The 27540-nt window shown below is 45.5% G+C and overlaps 1 protein-coding gene across 1 annotated transcript; it reads left to right on the top strand.

The window, feature by feature from the left end:
- The first annotated feature begins 6013 nt into the window (after window positions 1-6013).
- On the top strand, window positions 6014-27025 carry CHRNA4 (cholinergic receptor nicotinic alpha 4 subunit). Its single transcript, XM_005489104.4, has 6 exons — window positions 6014-6659; window positions 7808-7959; window positions 11354-11398; window positions 11489-11598; window positions 19933-21313; window positions 26443-27025. Exons 1-6 carry the CDS (start codon window positions 6599-6601, stop codon window positions 26566-26568), a joined length of 1875 nt encoding a protein of 624 aa, XP_005489161.1. The 5' UTR covers window positions 6014-6598; the 3' UTR covers window positions 26569-27025.
- The last annotated feature ends 515 nt before the right edge of the window (window positions 27026-27540 follow it).

Consider the following 27540-nt stretch of genomic DNA (forward strand, 5'->3'; position numbering starts at 1 on the left):
TGACAATACTTTGGTGGGCACAGTCCAGATTTCCAAAGATATCCAGGCACTTGAAATCAAGTGTTTGTGTTCCTGTACCCTGACTGAGCAGTGAGTAGTGCTGTAAATAACTGCTGTGCAAATACAAGAGTTGTACATGGATCTGAAGAAAAGGCCAGTGTGTTGTTAGTATGCAGGACAAAAAAGCTGTAATTTTAGATGAAGACGCTATATTTTTTGGGAAATCAGTGGGAAATGGGTGCCTTTTGGAAAAAAAACATCCTCCTTAATCAACAACACTCTTGTGATCCAGAAAACTGTGGGAGTAACAGATGGCTGATGTTTCTTTTTGTGTGGGCCAGTCAGCAGGAAAATAATAGAAGCCCGTGTCTTAATGAGCAGGGAGAAGATGGGAGCCTGAAGGTACCAGAAACGTGGGAGGAGGGTGCAGACAAATCAGGCTCTGCCTTCCTGGTTACCCAAAACCTTTCTCATCTGTTGCACAAAAAGAGATGTGAATGGGAAAAGGATCTTTGGCCCTAATCCAGACTAAGGACACCATTTTTTGGAGTCCTTGGATTTCCCCTCTGCACCTTCCCAGGTGCACACTAGGGAGAGGCAACACTGCCAGCATGTACCAATATATGGTGAGTGTGGCCACAGCTTGTCTGCAGCCATAAAAGATGATGCTCTGAATCCTCTTCATTAATTTTTTTTTAACTTTGAATATAGACTTTATAGTAGGTATGAAAATTATCTCAGCTGGCTTGATCATAGCTAAACTACCAGACAGGATGGATGGTAGCATCTCAGTAACTTCCAGTTCCAAAAATTCTCTTAGAAACACCACCTTTCCTTTCCTGCAGAAAATGCAGCACTTCTGAAGATTCACATCCTAAGAATGTCTGTGAGCTACATATGAATGAATCCAGTAAATAAAGAATTGATGGAAAAATGAAAAAGCTGGAAAAGAACTGCCACTATAACAGGAAGCTTTTGGACAGTGCTTAAGGAAGTCTAAACATGAGAGTTTTTTTCCATCCCAGCTCTTTCTAATTTAAGAAAGAAAATAAATGCTGTTGAACTCTGGAAATCAGAAATCAGAGTTCCAGGGTTGCTTCCAAAGCTGTGGGAAAGCTGCCCTTATTTGCCACACAAGCAAGGCAGGACCCTGGTGCCAACGAGTGTGAGCCAGTTACTACTCAACTATAATTGAGATTTAAGAGCTATCATTTCCTATTGGTTAACCAAGGAAATATTTATGGCCAAAGCTTTGTGCCAAGCACAATATTTATGACCAAGTTTCTACCACTGGCTGCATTTTTTAAATGCTGATTTTTGCACAGAGGACACAGATCACATTCACAATGGTGTGGGCATGAAAATGAAGGCTGAAGTCATCCAGACAGAGCCTGGAGTAGGGTTTATCTCTGGCAAAACTCATCTCTGTCTTCATAACAGCTTTGGTGAGGGCACTTGAGGTATTTCAGGCTCAGATCATTCTTCTCTCCATGCCTGGCTAAAATACCCTCTGTGCAGGGGGCTGAGGCCTGGCATGGGAGCTGTTCCAGGTCATGTCTGTGCAGTGGCATCAAGAGCTTTACATCAAGGACCTCCTGAGCTCCTCTGATGCCAGCAGGGGTGGCTGGAGAAGCTCCCAGCTCCTGCTCTCCAGATGTATGGGCAGGTCCTGCACCTGACCCTCCCAGCCTGGGCTGTTCAGCAGGTTTGTGACACTTCCCATCAGCAGGCCAGGAGCTCAGGGGAGCTTGTGACCTCCTCAGTCACCTCATCTAGCTAATTACAGCCTGCTCTCAGGAGCCCTGGCTCTGCCTGTAGCCTGCAGCACCCTCAGACAGGTTTGCACTGGCTGGGAAGTTGTGATCTGTTGCTGGAGCTGACTGGGGAGAGGAAAGGTTTTGTCAGTCACTCAGCTCCAGGTTTCCACAGTCAGTAAATTGGGCAGTGTTTGCCCTCTGGTGAGGAAGGACAAGAGCCTAATTTAGATCCGCAAAGCTGAGCAGTGAAACCAAAGCTATCCTTGGAGAACAAACTTGTCTGGAGAAACATGCTTCAGTTCTCTAATTTAAAAATCCATCTTTGTGGATCTTAAGAGAAGTGAAAGCTGCCTCCTTGCTCTTTATGGGCTCTTTACAATGGAGTCTGGCATTTACAAATAAGATGTAGAGGTTCATCTGATCTGTAACATGAGCCCTTTAATAGTTGTAGAGCTGGAAGTCTTAATGAGGCCATGACTTTCTGCTTTGCTTCATTTCCTCTTTCAATGCTTGGCTCACTTTGTTTGTTGCTTTGTTTAAGTACAGCCAGAACCACAAATCCTCCTGTTGCTTCATTAATAAAGAGCTTTATTCAGAAATTCCCAGGATATGCCTGAGTGAGCAACAGGAAGAAGAGAAATCCAGAGAGGAAGAAACGTGTGGATTATTGCGTTTTGTTGGCATGGTGAGTCATTGGTCAGACAAAAAGAGAATCAGTGTCTTGCTGTGGAGGACAGAGGTGGGAACAAGTCTGGAGACAGAAGGAATGAGAGAATTCCCCCTGCTCTCCATCAGCACAGGCTGTTCAAAATGAATACAACTGGATTCTCCCCAGAGCTTCATTATGGAGCTAATCCTGCAAGGTTCTGAGCTCCTGTAGCTCCCAGCCTGGCAATGTGTGAGAATTCCAAGGCAACCCAAAAGGTTAATGCAGACGGCTCTTGGCTGAAACAAATCCACTCCATAGCCAACTTCCAAGAAGAGGAGAAGCCTTGGAAAAGCCTGGGCTCCATAATTATATCCACTGCTTTGGAAATAATCATTCCTACATTTACAAGCAGCATCTCTCCCTCCTCCCTGTGTGCTCATTAGGATTTGAATCCTTTTACATTCCTACAGTGTTGTTTTACTGCTGCTCTCACTGCCATGCAGGTGTCTCAGCCCCCCTGCATGGCCAGAAGCCTCTCACACAGTAAAAACTCTTTGATTTAGTTAAAAATGTCTTTTGAAGCATTCTTTCACTTCAGAAACAAACTGAAATGATGAATAAATCAGAGTCACTCTTGAGAGGCCAGCAGTAGCTCGCAGGTTTCCCCAGGGGCAGATGGAGCCTGCTCTGCTCAGAATCAGCCCTGCACGTCCCTCTGCTCTGCTCTGCTCATTCCAGTGCACTTTTCACTGAAAGGAGACCTCTCCCCTTTCACTGTTGGTTTTTCTCCTTTTGCTTTTGCCCCACCTGAAGCCCCTGTTGATGACAAAGCTGTTAGGAACAGGAGAGGGAAATCTTCTTCACAGTAATGAAGAGACAAGGAAAAAAAATCCCCTTTGAATGCAAAGCTGGTGTTTCTCAAGCATTCCATTAACCTGAGCTGTTCCCTGTGCCAAGCCCAAACGGGACACTAGTAAGGAGATATTATCATTATAATGTCTCACTCTTGCAGATTTAAACATCCCAGTGACATTTTACAAAATAACCAGAGGTCAAGGGCTCGCCCTGGAGAGCTGGCTGTGACATCCAAGACAAGATCATGGAGAGAGAGCAAATTCAAAGGAAATGTGCAGTCCTAGGACTCCCTGGCAGTGCAGCAGCTTCTGCCTCCTTGAGCAGTTGAGTATTTTCAATATTGAATGAGGCAGGAGAGGGGGCTTAGGAACAGTTTATGTGCAGGCACCCACCTCTCTAGGATCTCCAATCTGCTTCTGTCAGTGTCTCTTATAGAATAAAAATTATTTGAGAAAGGTTTAAAGGAGACAAGATATTTACAGGAGTGCAGAATGCAAGAAGGCACAGTCAAGACTTTCCAGATCCTTGCAAAATCATGGTATTCTACTAAATGGCTCAAAACTGAGCTTGTTACTGGCTTGCCCTTTTTCCAAGGACAAGTCTGAGATTTCACTGGAAACTGTGGGGAAACACTGCCTTGTTTCTGTTTTGTTCAGCCTAGAATCTTCAATATCTGGGATGTTTGAATCAGCTTTTGTGAACATCTGGATCACCCAAATTATCCATGTCTTTTTCAGACAAAGGAAGATAATAATAATGAGGAGACTCAGAGCTGGGTCCCTGGAAATCAGGCTGGAGTTGCAGCTTTCTGCCACAATAAAAAAAATAATTAAAACCTTTAAATGGCATCTTTTGTTCCAGTCAGAGTCCCTTGCACACGTACCAGTGGAAGTCATCGCCTTCCAAATTCACACAGGAGCTGATGGAAATTTTGTTATGGCCCAATGATGCAGAAAGAAACTGGCAGTGAGATTTAACAAGGTCACTCCAAGGCACAGAAACCACTGTAAAATATGCTCATTCCACACATGGCCAGCGAGGTGAGGGATAAACCTTTCACTCACAGGAAAAGGTGATTTACGATTAATTTCCAAAAGAAGGAAATCCTTTTTTAATCAAAATAATTTATAGGGTTAATCTAAAGGCAGGCTTTGCTCACCAGCATTGAAAGCCAGGCAAGGTGAAGATGGATGGGGTTTGTCCATGGGATTTGAATCAGCCCTGCACAGGAGGGGCTGTAGTCAAGGATACCTGTATTATTTATGGCCAGGGTTTTCAGAAGGGAATAGTTGATCTTGCATCCCTTGGGTTTGGCTGCTCAGTGTGTGACCTGTGCAGAGCACCAGCCTCACTGAAAAATGGCCCTTAGAAATCCTATTCCCCACTATTTCTTGTGTTTGGTGCTCGTGGCTGGATGGAGGTGGACAGAAACCCAGGAATCCTTCACTGAATGCTGCTGGGTCAGAATTGAGCAGGGCTGGACATGACAAGGGGTACAAGAACCTGCAGACTTCAGATTCCACAGAGAAAAGGTGTTTAACAAATTCTAGGAGTTTTTAGTATTGTTTTTGGGAATGTGTGGCTGCAGTAGGAGACAGAGTGATGCTGTTCTAACCCTGGTGAGGAGTTATTGCCCCTCTGCCCCTCTGCTCCCCTCTTGCTGGAATGCTCAGAGCTGCACAGGACCCAGCTCTCAGGATGTATCCCACACTTCAGCTCTGAGTTAATTTGATCTCACATCTGCTGCTTATTAAATTAATGCTGCATGGTTCCCTGGAATGAGCACTATAGATTTTTATAGCTTATCACAGGTGCTCAGGCGCTGCAGTGAGGGTCAGGACTCCAAAAGCAAAGCAGTACAGGAATCCATAAAGTGGGAAAATAGGGTGTGATTTGTCACTGGAGAGGCTGACAATTGTTGCGGAAGAGATGAGATAAGAAAAACAAGACAAGTTGAGTTTCGTACTACAGTGATGTTATTTATAATCTCACTACAGACCTATTTTCTCTTGTGACTTTAATCCCCCCCATTTTCAGTGAGCAATCTATTATATGGGAAGATATTTGAGATGCTTTGGGAGTAGGGAAAGTGTTATACATAAAATATGTAGCTAATATTATTAGAACAGACTCTGATTAATTTTGCAGCTGGCAACATTACCCCTGCCTGAAAATTAAATCCATTTGCTATCCGTGTGGAAGTAATTGTGTTAATATCAAAGCTAGTTTGGAAATGAAACAGGGATAGTTCCACTCCATGTCTCCCATGCAAGGAATCAGGGATGTGAGATGAAGGGCTGGAGTAATAATTCCTTGCCAACACAAGGAGTTATTCTTTTCTCCACCAAATTTGCAAGACTTCAATGGTGTTTTTGTGATGTATTTAAGGTGCATTCAAACATACAGATAAATCCAAATGCCCTTGTCTCAGTCTCACCCCTGATCTGCAATATTGCCCGTGGGCAGACACTAATATTTGTATTTGTACTACATGTTTGTACAGCACCAAGGACAGCAGAGCCCTGTTCTCCTGTGCAGGTTCATCGCCCCAGTAATTATTGACAGCAAAGATACATGCCCAAGCCAGAAATATCTCAGTCTAATTACACTGGAGTGATTTTGAAAAGCAGTTGGACGAGATTAAAGAGACAGCTTTCGTTAATTAAGAACTGTTTGGGCTTCCGGTGCTACAGAGATCCCAGCTGGCCCCATATGCACCTCTGGCAGCAGCTGGGCTCTGCATCTCCCCCTTTATTTCTCCTGCAAAAGTTTTCCTCCCTGCAGCCTGTTTGCTGGAGCGCAGGCATTCTCTCCTCCTCCTCCTCCTCCTCCTGCTGAGCAGGAGGCGGGCAGGACTGACTACATTAAATATACAAACACGCTGTGCTCACTCTCCGCTCCAGAGGCATCATCGGTGGCCCGCCAGCAGCAGAGCCCGAGCAAAGGCTGCCCCAAGGGCTGGGGAAGGCTGAAAGCAGCAGCAGCAGCAAACAAACCAGCACCAAGAGCCCTGAATGAAAGGGTAGAGGAGCAGAGGAGAGCCGAGCGAGGTTGGGCACCCCATGCTCTCTGCATCCCTGGCACATCGCTGTGAGTAAACGAGAGCAGCGTCCCAGCAAAGAGCATCCTTCGAGGAGCAAGAGCTGGAGATCACTCAGAAGAGAGAAGAAAAAAAAAACAACAAAAAAACCAACAACAGCAAAGCACCAGCTGCTATCCCTTCCCAGAGGGAGAGAGAGCGATAGAAGTTTAAGGGAATGAACCTGGAGGATCCAGAGACTCAGAGCAGAAAAGTTGCCCTGACAGGAGGCTCCTCACACTGAAGCTCTGCTCCACCATGGGATTTCTCGTGCCGAAGAGAAACCTCCTCCTGCTGCTGTGTGCCAGCATTTTCCCCGGTAAGTTTGAGAAAGCTCTTCTCCCCTTGCTCTGCTCTTCAGCTCTTTCCTCCCTTATCCCTCTCAAAGACACGCTGCAGGGATCAGCCCCTGTTCAACAGGGAATTTCCCTGATTCCTCCACCCTTCTGCCCCACCATTCCTGGTCCCCTGAGCACCAGCCTCTGCTGGGCAAAGCTTTGCCTTTATTCTGTTCTCCTTTTGTCTGATGTGATGGAGAAAGGGTTAAAGCCACGGTGGGAAGGGGACAGGAGGGAGAATCCAGACGGGGGCTCAGCATCCTGCTTCTTGCCCGGGCTTTTCTTCCCTGGGTGAAGTGTGTTAATGTGTCTCGGGGCTACAGCTGCGGCTGGGGAGAGCACAGCCAGCGCTCAGCTAATGCTTCCCTTTGTATAATCCAGGGCAGCTGCAGCCTAAGTAGAAGCCATATTCCAGGAGGGACGTGGGGACAGCCCCCGGCTCCCTCTCCCCTCTGTCTGGTACAGCAGCTCCTCCGGCAGCCCCTGGGTGAAACGTGGCTTTAATTTTTAACAACCACCAGGCACCTCTGACAGCTCCTGGAGCCTACGTGCAGGGTCAGGGCTGCTCCTTGCAGCCTCCAACTTCTAAAGTTATGCCTGAGCAAAACTGGGATCGTGTTATCCAACTTGTGCTGTCCATCATCCTCTTCCTTCTCCCACTGATTTTGTGAAATGTCCACTAGGCACGTTAAAGAGCTTAATTTCAGTCTGCCTTTTTTTTTTCGAATAGGTGTAATGCCAGTTTTTTATGTGTAAATCTGATCCAAAATCCCTATTTCCCAGCAGGAGGTTGTTTTTTCCTTTTTGGCTTGCCCTTCTGACATCCCTCTTCCCTGCTTGCAGACTCCAGTGCTAGAAACTTGCCACAAAGTGGCCATAAAAATTAGACCAGATTCAAGGAGGGATGGCTCATGAAATCTTTTCTAGATGGTATTACTGGTGCTCCCACTTTATTCAGACCAACCCTGCTCTGTAATAGTGGGTGAATAGAGTGAGGGGAGACAAATCACCGGGGTAGCTTCACCCTCCTGTGCATCCCCAAGCTGTGGTTGGCTGGAGTTTCCCTCTGGAGCAGGCTCCAGCTATGCCAGCCCGTGGACCTGCAGGTATTTCCATTCCTTCCCCACAGCCTTTGGCCACGTGGAGACCCGAGCCCATGCAGAGGAGAGGCTCCTGAAGAAACTCTTCTCTGGCTATAACAAGTGGTCCCGTCCCGTGGCCAACATCTCGGACGTGGTCCTGGTGCGCTTCGGCCTCTCCATCGCGCAGCTCATCGATGTAGTAAGTGCAGCCTCTTTGTGCAACAAAGGCCAAAATTAGCCAGGCTGGGCACAGGGAGAGGCTCCTGGTATGTGTGGGCTTTGCTGGCTGACCAAGGTTGGGTTGGGAATGCTCTGCCCTCAACAGAGAACAGCAATCGTGCAGATAGATCTGGTGGAACACAGGGGGACTCATGTGAGTAGCTGGGCATCAAAGTGGATCCCAAATTCCTTATCAAAACCCATGGGGCTGATCACAGCAGGACAGTGGAGCTGCTGGCATAAATGCCAGAGAATTCTGGCAAAATAATAAATCAAATACCTAATTTGGAATTTGAGCCATGATCATTAACACTAATTCACACAGGCTAATAGGGACAGTGCTTTGCACGCCTTGGGAAGAGAGATTGCCTGAAGAGGTTCCTGCAAATGAAAGGCTTGAGGGTTTTTACCTAATCTTGCAGGTATTAACAAGAAAATACTTTCTGAGTGTTTGCTCAGATAGAAATCACATGTACAAACTGTATATACTCTGTACAAAACAGAGTCTGCACGCAGGCTGATGAGCACTGAAATAATATTTATGGGATTATCTGGCACAGTGTGTTGGGGTCAAGTGCTGGACAAAGGAGGTCCCTGCAGGGCTGCAGATGCCAGACACACTCACAGGCTTTAGAGCTTGTGCAGATCTTCCTCCTGCATTTTTCTCCTTCCTTCCCCTATTTGCATGTGGCACTTACCAGGACAGTGTCTGTGCAGTTGCACATTCTTTGAGCAGGTACTGGGCTGGCTGTCATGGAATGGTTGGGGTTGGAAGGGACCTTTAAAGGCCATCTTGTCCAAACCCCTTATTTTTCAGAAGAGGGGATTCCCTGTCATTTTTTACTGCAGCCATGTGGCAAAATGAAAGAGATGACAATGCCCCAGCCCTGGAAGTGTTCAAGGCCAGGCTGGATCAGCCTGGTCTAGTGGAAGGTGCTGGAGAGAGTTGGAACTGGATGAGCTTTTAAGCCTCTTCCTATACAAACCATTCAGTGATTCTTGTGACAATGGAAATAATAATGCCAACCCAAAGACATTACTGGTGTGGGACAATCCTAACAGATGACTCTCCACACAGTTATATATTTTGAAATCAGGTTTTTGAGATGAAAAGGAAACAGCTGAGATGGTGCAGGGCATGGAGAATCAAAGACACCAGTTGCTGGAGAAGGCATCCAGTCCCAGCTTTGCAGCACAGCAATGGTCTCCCATTCCCCTCCTCACTCTTACATCAGCTGAGGCTTCCAGGGCTGTTGGCAGTTGCTAATGTTGAAGTTGCATGGTTCTCATCTGAATAATTGATAAGACTAAAGATAAGACATTAGTGACTGAGGAGGCATGAGAGAGATTTCCATTATGCAGCTGCTGAATCGTGGAAGAGGGGAGATCGATACACCTGCTCCACAGAGCTTTCCCATTTTACTTAAGAAAAATTAATCTTCTTAAAACCATGTGAGTGGTCAGGAGTGCAGCTTGCAGGCAGAGCTGTGTGGAACCTGTGGGCATGGCTGGAGGAGAGCTCTCACCCCTGCTGCCCCAGTCTGTGGCTGGGGACACTCCTGCCACCACTGTGGCTCTTCAGCTCCTCTCCCCCTTCCCCACAGTGAGAGTTTTGGTGCAGACCCTGCTGCAGTTGTTAGACACAAGGCTCAGCTCTCAACGACAAGGAGTCTGAAAGGGAAATCAGAGCTGTATTCAAACCCCAGCTCCTGCTGACAAAAGCTGGGGGCAGGGGAGCAGAAATCAATGGGGAACTCTGCATTCCTGCGTGTCCTTACCTCACCCTGGATTGCTGAGAGTTTTCTGAGACCAAAAAATAAGGGGGGAGAGGTAAAACACGTGTCCAGGAGCAGCCACCAAGAGACCCTCTTGGATTCCTGTGCCTGTGTGTCTGCAGGGGCTCACATGCTGTGCTCACCTTGAGAGAAGGGGCCAGGCAGTGGCCATGGCTGTGCAGTCACTGCTGCCCTCTGGGCCACTATCACATTGCAAACCCCTCTGAGATAATCCCCTGGGACTGGAGCTGTGCTTCACTCGGGTCAGGAGGATGGTGTGGTGATGGGCAGCAACTTCCACCAAGGGTGGGTGGTTCCAGGGGGGGGGAATTCCAGGAAAAGGCAGCACCTGCTATATCAGGATGCCCCATGCTGGGGTTGTGGTGGAGACCCTCAGGTGCTTGAACTGCAAAGTGGTAGGAAAAGCAAGTTCTCAAGGATTGGTCCAGGTCATGGCATTCTCCATCTCCCATCAGCACCCAAAGAAGCAGCTGGATGTTTTCTCTCCCTCTGTTTCTCACTGGAGAGTTTTTGTATTCCTCCTCCCTCCGTGTGCTTCTGGTCCCTAACCCCAGGGCAGAGAATATCTGCTCAGGTGTCACACCTGGTGCCACAACAGCAATGAGGAGGCTCAGGGAGGAGGAGGAGGCAGAGCTCCCCCCAAACTTCCTGGGTTTTAATGCTCACAATCAATCCTGAACTGCCACAAGAGCAAGGTTAATGATGAGCAGTTTGCTGTCAGCTGAGCTCTGCCAGCTCAGCTGGGTTTGGTGCCAACCAAGGCAAGAAATAAAAAGCAAATAAACCCTGAGGTCTGGTGGGACACCTCAGTCAGACCAGCACTAGGCTCTGCCCCACGTAATTCATCTGAGTCACTTAGAGAGGGCACAAAAGGCAAGCAGCAAACAGTAATTAACTCTACTGCAGTGCTGCCAGCATTATAAATGCCTGACATTATTTAAATATGTATATACAGTCCTACTTTTCCATGCTGTTTGTGCATAGAAAGTATCCCATTGATGGAAATACACCAGGCTGCCCAAGAATTCCATGTCAGCAGAGCAGCTGGGGTTTGGTCAGAAAACCCGATCCACAGTGCCACAAGCTCATGTATTTGGTAGAAGGAGAAATGCTGCTGAGCTTCTTGTTACCAGAACTGTGTCCATGGGTACTGTTTGACTGGAGAACAGCCTTGCAGGTGAAGCTGAGCACTGGAATCCAGTACATGAGTGTGAGTCAGTGTTTATATATCCATCACTCCCCTCCTTCAGTGCTCAGGTCAAAGGCAGGCTTTTCCTCTACCTGGTATCATCATCCCAGGCTGAATCCATCAGCACTGAGTAAAATCCCAATAAATTCCAGTCCATCTGCTCACAGGATTGCTTAGGTGCAGGCTCAGCTGTTCAGTGGCATCAGACAGCTGTGCCCTGTCCCATGTCAAATGACAGAAACATCTGCTTTTTATTTCCAAGACAGAACTTACATTTATTGCAGAGGTGATTTGTAATTACGTAAATGAAATACAATTAAGGGAAATTAAGAGGGTTCTTTGGGCCTCTTAATCTGCTCCTGTAACCAACATCTGATCTTGCATTTCAGGATGAGAAAAATCAAATGATGACCACGAATGTGTGGGTGAAGCAGGTGGGTGCCCCCAAATATCTGTTTTTCCATATTTCTTTTCAGTTTTTCTGTTGAACTCTCCCAGCTTTGTAACCGCCTCATTTTTGGCAGGAGTGGCACGACTACAAGCTGCGCTGGGACCCCCAGGAATATGAAAATGTGACCTCCATCCGAATCCCCTCGGAGCTCATCTGGAGGCCAGACATTGTCCTCTACAACAAGTGAGTGTGAGCACTGTGACCACAGGGCAAACCCATCCTTCCAAATTTTCTCTGTTCATGAGGTTTAAATGTTTCCTGCAGTAATTCCACTTTATTTTGCTCTCTGTGGTCAGAGTTCATGTAGATTCTATAACAAGCCTTAAATGACATGACTGACATCCATCGCAGGGGCTTTGCTCTCCTGGTGATCGTTCCTCTGGGCAGCCAGTTTTGTTGGGGGATGCCAGATATTGTTTTCTCTTCACATGTCAGATGCACAATTAAGCTGGATTTGAGCTTTCAGTCCTCTTCAATTTCATTTCACCCAGGAGATCTCCCCTAATTCATCACCATCAGCTGGAAAAGCCAATTACTGATGATGGGCTTAAATAAGGAAAATATGCTGAAACATGCCAGGCTTGTGCATCTACAAACAGGGGTTTCAGGTCAGCTAAATACCATTTTGGAATGATTTCTAAGCAGATATTTGTTCCTTATTGCAGATACTTGGAATCTGCTCTTTGTAAGGACACTTCCTAAGGAGCAGCTTGTGGTTTTCTTTCTTTCCTTTGGAGCCTGTTGATATTCTTAGAAATGCTGCCCAAGTGCCAAGGCTGTTTTCTCCCTGGGGCTTCCACCACAGCTCTCCATTCTCTCCCAGGATGTCAGATATCCCGGTCCCCAGCCCAGCACAGGCCCCAGAGACAACACTTGCTGCAGGCATCAAAGAAAAGCATCTTTGCATGGGGCTGGCACTCAGAGAAAACCCTCACAGCAGCAGCCAGGCTCGGTTTTAATAAACAGCTGCCTGGTTCTAGCTTGATATGATTTTGCTTCTGTTTAAAAACCAAAATAAATGGCTGAGGCTGGAATCTGCCCAGGGGACTGTGAGCTTTGGAGACTACAGGGGCTGTTATCTTTCCCATTAGCTCGTTCTGGATCCTCGGTGGTGTGGAGTGATTGCAAACCTCTCGGAAATCACTGCATCCTCACCGAGCACCTTTCAGAGATTAGCCCAGTGGAAATGATTCATTCAGAGGCACTTGGACCTTCCTGCCCTCCAGGGACACACTCTGAACATGAATAGTGCATCAAAAGTGCCTCATTTGGCAGCCAAGAAAGGTGTTCACAGCTTCCACTGCAAAGAAAAAATAATGTCCTTGTCATTCTTGTTTAATTAATGACAATGGCAAGGATTATTATTTTTGGAGCTTCTTGTGGTTGTTGTGGTGAACTGTGGTGCCAAAGGAAATTACATGGCACAAATTCCCATGCCACCTTTGTGCTGGAGCTACTGGCACAGAAGAACCTGACATGTTACCTCTGCTTCCTCTCCCTTGGCTCAATAGGGTTGATGAGGATGGAAATAAGGAACCACAGAATGACTGAATGGTTTGGGATGTAAAAGATCTTAAACATGATCTCATCCCAGTGGCAGGGATACTTTCCACTAGACCAGGATGCTCAAAGCCCTGCTCAGCCTTGCCTTGAGCACTTCCAGAGATGAGGAACACTCCAGGAGACCTTGTTATCCTTTAGGTCTCTGGGTATTTTGGGGTTTCATGCTGAACACACCCCCCAGATGTCCAGGACACCCTGCCCTTCACACTCTCTGTCCCTCTGCCCTGTTGTTGTAGTTCACTGCTGCTGTCACTGGGGTCTCTAGAGGGGCTCCAGGTGTGATCTCCTGGCCACAGCAGCTGCTCCAGAATGTCCTTCTCAACCTCTTCTGGGCAGTGAGAGTCTTTCAGTCCTGCCCACCTGCTCTGACTTGCAGTGACAAACCTGGCTGTCCTGGCTGTCCTGGGAGATCTCGTGCCCCAGCTCCCCACATCCAGGCTGCTTCCCTCCCTTGATCCACACTCAGCATTAATAATCATGCATTTGTCTGTTGGTTGTCATGAGTCTATCATGCATTTTTAATTGGTTACTTTATCCATGAATTAAACATGGATGTGGGTTAGGCACCAGACATTAGTGGTTTTCCAGTAATTCCATGTGTGTTCACTGCCGTATTTCACTTTGTTCTTATGCAGAATGTTTTCTGCCCTGAGAGGTATTTCTCTCTTCCTACCAAACACATCTGGAGCTGCAGTCAATATCTTCATCAGGTTTCACATATTTTAGGGATTGCAGGGCAAATGCAAAGCAAAACCTCCAGAGTGAGGGGACACCCAGGTGAGGCTTTTCTGCACAGCATTTCACCAACTGCATTCCCAGCCAGGGCTTCTCCTGCTGGCCATATCAGCTGGAAATTGTAGTGATTAGCCATGGTGATGCTAACAAAGGAGTCCATCTCATATTTTACACATGAATATGTATAGTTTAGAGGGAGTTTGACAAAGCTGTACATGATGCTGGGTCTCTGAGAGCAAAAGAATGTGCAAAGAAACCTTGGTGGAAGAGATCGAGGCCACACTGACCTTTTGCTGTCTTCAGGCTGTTTAGTGTGAGCTGATTATTGCTTAAAATATTATTGCAATATGATATTTCTGTTTGAGATGTTCTCCTTTAGGAAAGATTATACAAATACTCCTTCTGTTTTCATCTTGGGCTATAAATTGCAGAAATGGTAAAATTTCAATTGATTTCAGATTTACATCTTTAAGGAAATCTAACCCTTTGCTGTGAGGTTATTCTCATATCTTGGCTCATTATTGTAAAAAAACATTCCATTTACCCGCTCTAGAGACCCAAATTAAATCAGTAAATTCAGCTGCTTTGGCCTAGAGACTAAATGTAGTTGTCAACATTCATAAGGAATCTGAAAAGAAATTAATATCCTACAGGGAAATTAATATGCTCTTGAATTTTCAGGCATGATGAGATAAGTTCCAAGACTCTGCAAACAGTTTCTACTGGATGTGACATAACATATGTACAACAGAGGAATATGAGTTCCTCATAGTGAAGTGACAAAGCCTCCTCTTTGCCAAAAAAACAGGTTGTTCCTTATCTGAGGTTGTAAAGGCTCTTCAGGCACCACCAAATCATTTCTAAATGAATTATCTACTCCTCTGTATTGATTTGTTTCTCCATTCATTAATGGCTTTAAAGCACATTTTAGTTTTTCTTTGTATATTTGAAGTACAAAAAAAAAAACGTATTTTTGTATGGTTCTGGGGGTTGCATTTTTTGTTTGTGATGGGGTTTTTTTGGATTTTTTTTTTGTTTCTCCACCACTGTGTTGAGTTCCTTGTTTAACATAGGACCTCTAGAGGATAAACCCCTGAAAGCACAGAGAAACTCCTGAAAGTCCAGCTGCTAAAGGCTGCCCAGGGCAATCCAAGCCCATGTCCTTGAGCCTAATGCTGGTTTTCAGCTGGATAGTCATGGTATTATCGCAGAATTTATCCTCTCCAGCTTGGTGGTTGTAAAACCTGGGAAAAAGCTACTGGGAATATTGAGAATTCAGAAGTTTCTCTTTTCTTGGTATTTTCTGGGATTAACTGTTCCAGAAAGCAATCCCTGCCTTAGACTCCACAGTTACCAAAAAAAAAAAGAAAGAAAAAAGACAAGATCAGATGTGAAGGAAAATCAAATACAAATTTCTGTAATTAGGGGTAGGAAATATCTCGAGGAATTCATCCAGAGATAAAATGGACACAAAGGGATTACTGGACGGGGCAAGAAGATCATCTGTCAGGCAGCTTTTGAAAATCATGGAAAAGCAAAGAGTTTTTTTGAAAAGTACTGTAGCAGCTTGTTCTCATGAGCTTTACTGTGATGTTTGCAACCAGTTAGATTTATGGAGTAACACTGGTTTTATGACTCATCCCAAAGCTCTTTGGAGGAGAAATACCAAAAGATGCCCCAGTATAACCTTTAAAATTGGAAACATACTTGACATTTTTCTTTACGTGCATTGGCACACATCTCATCATTCTGCACCAGCTATATTTATAATAGGCCAAAAAAAAAAATCACTAATTCACCCTTCAGTTCTCCTGATTCTTCTGGCAGGTTCAGTGGTTGTTTTTTTTGGAGAGGGACATCTTCAGATGCTTTGAGGTTTGCTGCCAAGCTCTACTCAGCAATGCAGGAAAAATCAAATGATGCAGGAGCTGATGGAAGGAAATATTCAGGAGGGATCCCTCTCCTGGGCTGCTCTGCTCACACCCAAGGGACAGAACTGAAGCTTTGCCTTCAAAGTGCTGGCAAGGATCCTTGGCAAAGGGGAGAATTGGAGCAAAATGCACCAACCCAGCAGAGCCAGAGCCTCCTGAAACACCTGTGCTCCTTCCACTGGTGTGGCACAGCCTTTGCTGCGAATGGTGCCTGCTTTGCTGAGCAAAACAGCCAAAACATCATTAGGTACTGCTTTCCTAAACACTAAACCAAGCAAAAGCTGGGAGGTGACTGAAGGAAGTCCCATCAATGCACAAACATCTCCCCTGGGCACCCAGAAACTTTTGTACCTAAGTTGCCAAGATCCTGGAGCTATTTAAAACCCAGCTAGGTAAGGTCCTGGTCCTCTTGTAGCTGGCCTGCTTTGTGCAGGGAGTTTTGGGCAGGAGACAGTTCCAGAGGTGCCTTCTGAGCTGTGCATCTGAGTTATTTGGTAGCACAAATCAGTATATATTTTCCAGTAAATATTTTCTGGTTTTCCTTTGAAGAGAATTTTAATCTGAACATTCCAGAAGCATCTCTGTAATGTGCACCCAAAGGGTGCAGGCTCTGAATACCACAATTTTTCTTTATTACTGCTCTTTGATGAAAAGTGCTTTAAGTGAGGACACTCTACTGTATCCATATGTGTGTATAGATAATTTTCAGGCTTTTAAAGGTCTGTTTGGATTTAAATTGTGTCATCAGAAATTAAAATAAATGTGTGCCTCATTTAGATGCACTCTGAAAACACTTAATTTTGTGAGATGGTGTATCTCCCAACTGCAGGAAAATAGAAAGTGTCAAAAGAAAATAGAAATTCTCTGTCAGCAGAGCTTTTTAGTTGAATATGGCTGGTAGATGTCAGTAAAGCAATGCCATCCTTAAACCCTTATAAAGTTAGGAGATTTAGTAGAGCAGCCTTTCTCCTCAAAATGAGAAATCAAAGGCTGCAGCACACAGCAGCTTTTGAGAGGGGGGAAAATAAGTAGTTGTCTTCTCTTTCTTGGTGTGCACTGCTGTGTTTGACATAAAAATATAAGAGCTCCAGTTCTTTATTACGGACATATTTCTAAAGCTGTCAGGTCAGAGTAATCATGAGAGCCTGACTATCTGAATTGTGCAGTTTTTGTGATGTTTACCTTGCACTCATGCCTTCTTCCAGCTGGATTTTCATGACAACTGTCGCAACAGAGTGATCTCCACTGGGTGGGATGGGAAAGTGCCTCTGCTCCAGAGGAATGCCTGCACATTTTCTCTGTCCCACTCCATCAGGTCTCCCACCTTCCTGTCTAAGGCAATATTCACGTGGTGCACTCGGGGCTGCAGGAACAGCAATGGGTTTTCCCACATCAAAGCTGTCCAAAAGAACACAGGGTTTCCCCAATCTCCCAACTGCAGGATGTATTTGCAGTTGGCTGTCTCACCTTCATCCCTTGGAGAGTGGGGAAGGACTTTGGAAGGCACTCAGCAGCCAGGTGACCCTGTTTGCTCCCTCTCTCATGTGGAGAGGAGCAGAATCAAAGCCTCACACAGGAGGGGATGGAGAATCTCTGCAGGCTGCCCTGCATGGGCAGGGTGCCAGCAGGCACAGCTCCCAATCCACTAAACATATGCTTGAAGGTCCACATATGCTTGTGGGTGGAAATCTTGGGGAAGGAGGCAGAAATACATGGATGCATGAAGGGTGAGACAAGTGGGAATACTGCCTTTGCATGATGTGGCCGGCTGGGGTATATTCTGTGTACACAGCATGGCTGATTTACCCTGCTTACAAATTCCTCTGCATTGAACTGCAATGAGAAATCCAAACACACTCAGTAAAGTCAGGAATTCTTTCATAGTCCTGATGGGCTGGTGAGGCAGGAGCATCCCAGGGTGTTTTGTGGCTCCTCAGAGTCAATAATTTACTGAATCCAAGGAGATTTTCTGCAGCTGGTTTCACTCCTGCCATGGCACTGCAGGCAAAATCCAGCCTGGAAGGCAGTGCCAATGTTATTTGTAAAAATGTGAGCCAAAGAGGGCCCAGGACGAAGCTGGGTTTGTTAGGTGAGCAATTAAAAAATTAAAAAATATGTTCCTGATTAAAAAGCAGATAATTTACAGAAACAGGTGACACACAAGGTCTGCAGCATCACAATGGTTCCATCTATGCTTGCAGAAGAGGAGTGATCACACAGAAACTGCACAACTGCCAGGGAAGGCATTCCTAGGAATTAAACACCCTTACATGAATTACTATCATTCCTGGATGCCATTTTAGCAAGACCTTAGCCTGTTTTTTTCCAAGAGTTTTCAAAAGAAAAATGGACACCTGTGTTGTTTACCCAGCCACTTACACGCTGCTCTAGCTAAGGAGGGAAACACTCCTAGTGGATGCTCATAATCCCTTTTCTTTAATAAGATCCAATTAAAAATATTGCTCCATTAATGAGCTATTTAATCATGCCTCAGAGATATCATTAAATGCGGAATTGGATTCCATATTCCTATGGAGATTTAAAAAGAAAACCACCAAGAACAGCAAGCACTGGACTGCCACTTGCTGTGCATGTTTCATGTCTCAATATGGCTTTACTGTGCTCCTGGCAAAACCCAGGAGGAAAAAAAAAAAAAGTGATTTTTATCCAAATCACATATTCTGAAGTGTAAATTAGATTTAAGAAAGAAGAGGTAAGACAGGAGCTGGATGGATTGTACAATGGCCCAGGTTTGTTTGCTCCAGAGTAGATCACCATGCTGATTTTGTCTTAATACCTTTGTGAGAGTTTTGTATGTAGTTTCCACTTTTTTTTATTTCAAAGTGTTTTAAATCTTTAGAAAAAATCCAGTTTAGAAGTCAAAGGACACTATGTCCTTTTGTGTTCTTTTGGTTTTCCTAAAATCTGCCCCAAAGAACACAAAGAACAAAGAAGAGTTTGGTAAAACCTGGTTCTCAGCAAGTGCCAGATCCTGCCACTATTTCCTTATACTACACCAGCCTCATTTTTAGGATGTTTCCCAGGTCAAGTGAAAATATGTGATGTGAGTTGTGAGGCCCTGGCACAGCCTGCCCAGAGAAGCTGTGGCTGTCTCATCTCTGGAATTGTTCCTGGCCAGATTGGATGGGGATTGGTGCAATCTGGTCTAGTGAAAGGGGAAAAAAAAGAAAATTCCATGGCAGGCAGTTGAAATCAGATTATCTTTAAGACCCTTTCCAACCAAACCGTTCCATGATCCTATGAAACTATCAAAAAAAAAAAGAGAAACTTTAAAAAAAAATTGAATTATCAGGCTGATAAATGAATGGTCTCCTAAAGAAATGAATTCAGAAAGTTCCTGTGCCTTCTGCAGCTCGAGGAGCCCTGCTGGATCACCCGTGTGCTGATGATCTTGCTGCTGGCAGGGAGGAGGAGAGGTGTGTCCCCTGTCACTGCCTGGCTGCTGTCAGGGCACATCTGGGCATTGAAGCAGCAGAGCAGGGCCCAGGGATTTTGGCAACTGCAGGCTGGGCTGGCTCCAGCCAGAAGCAGGAGCAGAGAGCTTTCTATCTGTATCAGCCTGAATAATTCATCTCAAGTTTTTAGCAGACACTCTCTTCCCCTGCACAGCCTGTCCTTTGTTTGGCAGTGCTGCTGTTTGTAACTCAGGTTCCTCCTCCAAAAGTCTGGGAAACACAATTTATTCTTACAATTCCAATACAAACTCCTGAGCTGTTATCTGTTTATCTAATAACCCCCAGTCGAGGGTTCCTGTGAGAAGACACTACAGAAGCCAATTCTCTTCCTAACTGGGAAATCAAAAGATTTATGTTCATTATTCTTACTAATAAGATGTTCTTGCTGTTTTTCACATAAAAGACTGGGTAATTACCCAACACTCTCTCATTTTTAGCAGCTGTCACAAATAATTCTGCCCAACCCACAGATACACTATCTCATAGTACTACCTCCCACTTCTAAAACAAACTCAATCCATTCCCATTCCAGAGCACATCTGGGACATTTTTGGGGAACAACTGTGTACAGTCACATCAAGGAACTGACTCATGCCAGGGAAAGGCTGACATGTGCCTGAATTCCAGGGCTTGTGTAAGCCAGGAGCTCAAAATCCACTGGACAGAGTAGATGGATCCAGTGTTTGGACATGATGTGCCTCTTGCACCTCTCAGGTCATTTGGAAACCAGGCACTAAATATCCTATTTTCTTATCAGACCTGAAATGTCCTAGAGAATTCTGAGCCTTTTTTTGTGTTCCATCTGTCCCTAGTGCTGATGGTGACTTTGCAGTCACCCACCTGACCAAGGCTCACCTCTTCTACGACGGAAGAATTAAATGGATGCCCCCTGCTATCTATAAAAGCTCCTGCAGCATCGATGTCACCTTCTTCCCCTTTGACCAGCAGAACTGCACGATGAAGTTTGGCTCCTGGACCTACGACAAAGCCAAGATAGACTTGGTGAGCATGCACAGCCATGTGGACCAGCTGGACTACTGGGAGAGTGGGGAGTGGGTCATCATCAACGCTGTGGGCAATTACAACAGCAAGAAATACGAGTGTTGCACAGAGATCTACCCTGACATAACCTATTCCTTCATTATCCGGAGGCTGCCGCTGTTCTACACCATCAACCTGATCATCCCCTGCCTGCTGATCTCCTGCCTGACCGTCCTGGTCTTTTATCTGCCCTCTGAGTGTGGAGAGAAGATCACCCTGTGCATCTCCGTGCTGCTGTCCCTCACTGTGTTCCTGCTGCTCATCACGGAGATCATCCCCTCCACCTCCTTGGTCATCCCTCTCATTGGGGAGTACCTGCTCTTCACCATGATATTCGTCACCTTGTCCATCATCATCACTGTCTTCGTGCTCAACGTGCACCACCGCTCCCCCCGCACCCACACCATGCCAGACTGGGTGAGGAGGGTCTTCCTCGACGTGGTCCCACGGATCCTTTTCATGAAACGTCCCTCCACAGTGAAGGACAACTGCAAGAAGCTCATCGAGTCCATGCACAAAATCACCAACGCGCCGAGGCTTTGGTCCGAGATGGACGTGGAACCCAACTTCACTACCTCATCCTCCCCCAGCCCCCAGAGCAACGAGCCATCCCCCACCTCCTCCTTCTGTGCCCACCTCGAGGAGCCAGCCAAGCCTCAGCCCATGTGCAAGTCCCCCTCTGGGCAGTACTCTGTGCTGCACCCCGAGCCCGTACAGGTGACCTGCTCCTCTCCACAGCCCTCCTGCCGCCACCTGAGCGACAGCCAGGCCACCTCTGCCTTGAAAGGCAGGTCACTGAGCGTGCAGCAGATGTACAGCCCCAGCAAGGCAGAGGAGGGGACAATCCGCTGCAGATCCAGGAGCATCCAGTACTGCTACCTGCAGGAGGACTCCTCCCAGACCAACGGCCACTCCAGTGGCTCTCCAGCATCCCAGCGCTGCCACCTCAACGGGGAGCAGCCCCAGCACAGGCCCCCTCAGTGCAAGTGCAGGTGCAAAAAGGGTGAGGTGGCAGGCACAGCAGCCCAGGGGAGCAAGAGCCACGGCTCCAAGGATCAGCACCTGGTGCTGATGTCCCCAGCCCTGAAGCTGGCAGTGGAGGGGGTTCACTACATCGCGGATCACCTGCGCGCGGAGGACGCGGATTTCTCAGTGAGTATCCCAACGGAGCCTGCTCTGCTTCAGAGGGTCAGAAATGAGCTGCTAAAGGAGCCACAGCAAGCCTTGAGCTGGGCAGACTGAGTACACGTTGAGGCAAGCTCAGCCTTATCTCTAGTGTGGGTTTTGGCCACTGGAGGTGTCCTTGGGGACTTGGGATGATGGCCAAGGGGGCAGCACAGCCAGGTCATGCTCAGGGCTGCTCTAGAACAATGGATTCTCCAGCAGAAAATAGGAATAAATTGTTGTTAGGCAGCAAAGAAGCAGTTAGGTTTGTGAGAGACCCAAAGCACAGCCATCTCACAGGAATGGAGACTTATTCCCTATTTAAGCCTCTGACAAATGGGGAATTCACACTCTCTGCTTTTTATTAATCACTGACTGTGACTGTGGAGCCCAGGAAAGCAAATTGCCCAAGCAGGCTGTGGGAAGCTGTAGTAGTGTGAGGATTCTGCAGGGTCTGCTCAGCTCTGCTCATGTATCATGATGTGATTATTTATTAGTGGACTTCCACTGGAGCAGTTGGCTCTGTGCAGGGATGTGGGAGAACAAATTTCCTGTTTATTCTGTGGGGGTAAATATGGCTACAAATAAAGGGAGTAAAAGCTGAAAAGATGTTTTTTTCATGGAGACACTGATGCACATAACAAATGCCACATCCTTTCACAGGTCTTGTAGCTCTTTCCTGCAGGACTATGGATATTGTGTGCCAGTAATTATGGCCATAATGAAAGGAGGCACAAGATAACCTGAAGTCAGTCATCTTATTAAAGAAAAGACTTATCTACCTTTTCCTGGGCAGATTCATATGCAAAAGGTGCTGTTTAGCTTTGTCTACAGTTTAAATTTCTTAAGATTTAGAATCAGGGCAAGTCATAGTGTGTTTGTACAAGACTTCCTGAGCATAGAGTGTGTCTTTTATTTGCATTTTTCACAGCAGTGAGCAGCAGCAAGAAAATCCTAAATACTACTGTCCATTTTTATACTCTTTGGTATCATAGTTAAGGGCCTCTGTTCTTCAATGGATTTTGCTCCACAGCATCCCTTTGAGGAAGGAAAACTGTTAATTCCTTATATTGAGGAGTTACAGCCAAAACACAAACTTTCTGTTCAAGGTCACAGAACAAATCTGTGGCAGAGACAGGCTGTGAATCCTCATCTTCATTAGTTGCCAGTCCAAAACTCCTTGCCAGGGTAAAGCACTTCAGAAGCACATTAGGAGTGCAGGAATTAAAGACTGCTCTCCCCCTCTGGCAATAATCACAAGTAAACCCTTGGATGTCAGTTGAGTTTAGCTCAATTTTTTCCCCATGGTGCAAATGAAAAAATATTACACCAATAATACTTCCCATTTCAAATGATTCTCCCTGCTGAGCTGGTTGGTGTTAACAAGAATGGACTCAATATTTCGGGTTCCTTCCTCTTAATTTTTTTTTAATGAAGCAGTCTTCAAAACCCACAAATTTTCTTCTGATGCCTTCTACTGCTCGAAATTAAGTGATCATCCTTAAGGAAGGATGCTATAGGAGGAAGCTATTTACAGTGCTAAACATCAAAAGCAGAAGAAAAGGAGCAGCTTTGAGCCTTTGGGCTGACCCAAGCTCCTGCCAGCCCAGGCTGTGAGGAAATGCACCAGGAAAATATCCAGTAATGGGCTGTGGGCAGCTTTTTGGGCTCCCCTGGGGATTGGGGTGACCTTTCTCCACCATTCCACAGCAGCTGTGGTTGGCACAGAAGGCAGAGTTTGAGTTTTCAGATAGAGGGGATAATGCTAACTCCATTCTGGGGCTGCACTATTTTCTCTCTCTGGACCCAAGTAACATAAAGTAGGAAAGCACAAGTTTTTTCTCCCAGTGGAAATGAAAAGAAGAAGGAAAACGATCTTCTGGAACTGAAATATACTGTGAGGAGCAGAACTGATCTAATAAAATGAGAATTTATTGGGGAAAAAAATCAGTGCTCAGGAATTTGCTTTCATCTTAAAATCAAATTGTGGCATTTCTTCATGGAAGTCTTCAATAAATCTATCAGCAGGCACCTCTGATGCAGCTTCTGAGACACATCTTGCTGTCTTGTGGGCAATATTTCCAGAGACATTCACCTTCCCAGAAGGAGAACAGAGCTTCTTTTAAGTCCCTGTCTTTTTTTTTAATTTTTTTTTGTTCTCTAAAGCTCCATTGCCACAGGGGCAGTGCTTCTAAATTAAAAGTAAATAGCTCATTTAATTAAGTGCTCCAGCGAAGAGAAAATGGGAAATGCAAGAGGCAGTTGTTTGTTACAGAAAGATATCTGCAAACAATACAAGCACAATGGGGCACTGGGGAAAACACATGGTGGAATTGTCCCAGCAGAAGATGGAAATGCCATTAGAAATTAATTACAGACTGAAAGGCAAAACAAGTTCCATGTCACACATCAGCCAAAATAACCAGACAGCACCAGCACCATCTGGGAACTCGTTCTGTCCATGGCTGTGTGCATCTCCAGAATGCTCTGATATGAAGATATTTAAAAATAAAATGGGAAGGAATAAAGCTGAGGGGGAGGAAACAGGATAATCTCACTGGGTTATTTTTAACAAAGTACAATAAAACCGCCTGGGACTGCTCTAATCTGGGTCCTGGGGATCAGATGTCACCAAGGCCCCTCAATCCTCCACTCAAATCCTGAGGCTCAGCCCCACAAGGAGCTGCACCAGGGCAGAGCTGCAGATTCCCCATTTTTTGGGAATTTTAGAGTGGGGGAGTCAGCTGGTTCTTGCCCTGATCGTTTCCCAAAAATAATTTTGAGTGAGCTTCTTAAAAACTAATCAGAATAGAGGTCAGGAGTTGTGGTGGCAGATGTTGGCAGCTGCATGGATGTCAGAGGGATGTCTGTGGATCAGACTCCACGTGGGCTGCTGGACCACGAGGAAATGCTACAATGGTGGCAGAATACAAAATAAAAAATCCAAATCATAAAAAGTCCAAATAATTTTCTCTCCCTCATCTTCTTTATTTTTATTATTATTATCTCCCCATAACTTCCAATTTCACCCTCTGTGCTCTCAGTCTGAAGGTGGATATTGATTTTACAAACATCTGATGCAGTCCCAGCCATCATTTTCAAAATGGGCTCAGTATTTCTGCATACACCATTACATTAGGAAGCAAATTCCTGTCCAAGTTGTTCTTCCCCCACTTTCCTCTTCTTTTCTCAGAGAGAAACTCATCAAGTTTCTTTTCTTTCTGTGATCTAGCACTTATTTTTACTAGCATAAATATTCAAAGCAAGTTATTACACCAGAATGAGGCACTATTTACTCAATCCAGCTTTCCAGCTGAACATCAGATGGGAAATTTCAGATTTGCTTTACACATTGGTTACATCATAAGACATTAATCCCATAAAAACAATCATCCAGGGCTTGCTTAGATGCCTTTCTCATGGGGAATTTTAAGCATCAGAGGCTCCAACTCTCAGCAAGTGATGAATAGGTCAGAAAATAAGTGCAGCAAAAGGGAGTTATCCCCTGAGCTCTTATTACAGAACTGTAGAATCACAGAATGGTTTGGGTTGGAAGGGATCTTAAAGCTCATTTCATTCCACCTGCCATGAGCAGAGTCCCATCCAACCTGCCCTTGAACTTTGCTTCTCTGGGCAGCTGTGCCAGGGCCTCAGCACCCCCACTGTAAAGGATTTCTTCCTAATTTCTGATCTAAAATACTACATTTCAGTTTAAAGCCATTCCTCCTTGTCCTCTCACTACATGATCTTATAAATTTGAATAAATTATAGTTCACAACCCAGGGAAATTATAGATTTTTAGTATGAGAGAATTCTTTTTGGTTTCAAGGGTCAATGTTTTTGTTTTACTTACCTTAATACAGATGGTTGTGCAGAGGGCTGTAAAATCATAAGATAACAAGATTTTTCCCAAGAAGGTGACAAAATGCAGGATAAACCGGCTTGTTTTCTCTGCCTATTCAATAGTAAAGGCTGGCTTAACTCAATGCTGCTTTTAAAAGGAATAAATCTATCCATTGAATGAAAACATTGAACCCATTCTTACGCTTCTGACAACGTTCAGGTATTCCTGAAATTGAAAATGCTTTGTTCAGGGAAAATATAATATGGTATCCAGTGCATTCCTCATTTCCCGGCTCACAAAGCTGCTCACTGAGCCAAGGAGCTCAGCAACACTGCTGTACCTGTGGAAACGTCCTCTGCTGCAAATGGCATTGCTCTGATAGCTGCATCGCTTCCTTTACCAAAATGCATTTTTCAGCTTTGCTGTCCCCTTCTCCTTTCACCACTCACAGCCCCTGGGGAGGTTTGAGTGGGCTCCTGCTGAGATGTTTTCCCCAAAGAACAAGGCAGCGTGCCAAATTTCTGCCCTCGGGTCTATTAATGAGCAAGTGGGACGTTGTAGGAAATCACAATGGGTACAGTCATACAAAATAGAACTTTACCATCTGATCAGGCCTCTTCCTGGGAAAGAAATTATTAACAGCAATGTAATAAAATCGGTTTTCATATACATATATGGTTTCTTAATGAAGCAGAGATTTACCATTTCTGCCTCATGGTACTAGAACTCCCCAGAGAGGAATTGCTGGAAAATCCTCTCACAGCAAGGTAAAAATGGGGGAAAAGGAGGTTGAGGGTACTTTTATTTGCTGGCTCATTTTCACTGCTTATTCACCCAAAGCTGTAAATCCCTTCACAGGAAGAGTTTGGCATTGTTAATCTGTAAGCAAGTCTTTTTATGAGTACAGGGAAACGAGTAATTTCTTACCCCCCACCACCCATGCCTGAATCACAGCCTCATTTACACACCCATTTACAGCTGCTGCTGATGGAAATGGGAGAGTGAGTGTGCAGATGGCCTTCATTATGCACAGGGGTGTGTTGTCCATGGGATTTGTGCCTTCACATGCACACCCCTGCAGTCTGGGGATCCCTCATGTGATTGATGAATAAACCTTTGCCATTTTATAGCTCTACTAAGAGTGAGTAAGACCTCCCCCTCCTATCTCTGGAATTATATCAAAATATCCTGTTTGGAGTAAAACTCCAAGAGTTTTCACAAATTTTAGTCTTCAGTAAATGTTAATAATTGGCCTCTCCCCTCTGTGTTCCAGGTGAAGGAAGACTGGAAGTACGTTGCAATGGTCATCGACAGGATCTTCCTCTGGATGTTCATCATTGTGTGCTTGCTGGGAACTGTTGGGCTCTTCCTCCCACCCTGGCTGGCAGGAATGATCTAAATATAGCACCAAAGGGAGTAAATTATTGTCCCACTATCCCACTGTATGGATTTTAGTTCGCCTGGAAGGAGAGAACAGAAAAGTGGAGGCAGCCCTTTGAATAATTCACTGCGTGTCCTCACCTGAGCTGCTCCTGAGGGGAATCCTTTCTGAGGTCACATTGTTTTGCCAAGCCATTTTCATCTCCTCCATCTAATTTAGGGGAAAAGTTCTTATCGAAGTCTGTACATAGCATGGTGGCATTCATTGGCATATACTCAGCAGTGTAAGAACACGAGCTTGTCCCTAAAGCAGCACAGAAAGGGGCTCTGCATCCACAAAGCAGCCCCTGGCAATAGCTCCAGTCACCCTCAGCAGCCTCACTGTGCCCTGCCCAGTGATTTTGCCCTGTCAGGCTCAAGTCTTTCAGGACTGTGTCCCTGTATGAGTCATTTTATAAATAAAGTTCCAAATTTGGGATACCTGTGCAGGATGTGGTCTGTGTCCAGCTGGTAAGGGCAGAGAGTCTGGAAAGGCTGAAATGGCTGCTTGGGACCAACAGTGATCATTAGCACAGCAGATGCAGATTTCATACAGATTTTATTTTGGCCAGAGTCCTCCAGGAATTGTGGAGACTTGAGATGAATGAGGATCAGGCAAATGGAGGGAGGATTTGGGGTTTAAGATTGGGACAACATTGGTAACTCTTTAGGGTACTTTCAGAGGAAATCTCCTGGATCCAAGTTATGGCTTCTGCAAAACAGTAGAGGGTCATCCTGAGCTGTAAAACCCTTGGTGTAGGTGGGGAAGATACCTAAGCCATGGGGAAGCCAGAACAAAAATCCAGGATGATGTCAGGATAATAAAATGTGCCAGAGTCACCTAGGGCAGGTTATTTAGGTCCCAGAGAGAGATGTTCCATGACCTCCCAGGGCAGCCTCAGTGCTCTGCCACCCTCAGTGTAAAGCAGTTTTTCCTCATGTTGAGGTGAAA

The sequence above is a fragment of the Zonotrichia albicollis genome, chromosome 17 (assembly GCF_047830755.1).
Source record: "Zonotrichia albicollis isolate bZonAlb1 chromosome 17, bZonAlb1.hap1, whole genome shotgun sequence".
NCBI lineage: Eukaryota > Metazoa > Chordata > Aves > Passeriformes > Passerellidae > Zonotrichia > Zonotrichia albicollis.

What these genes read in the sequence shown, in the direction of transcription:
- CHRNA4 (XM_005489104.4), top strand. Translation starts at nt 6,599, where the DNA reads ATGGGATTTCTCGTGCCGAAGAGAAACCTCCTCCTGCTGCTGTGTGCC. An exon ending in GTGTGCCAGCATTTTCCCCG is followed by an intron (nt 6,660 to 7,807) that starts GTAAGTTTGAGA and finishes CCTTCCCCACAG; the next exon opens with CCTTTGGCCACGTGGAGACC. An exon ending in TCGCGCAGCTCATCGATGTA is followed by an intron (nt 7,960 to 11,353) that starts GTAAGTGCAGCC and finishes CTTGCATTTCAG; the next exon opens with GATGAGAAAAATCAAATGAT.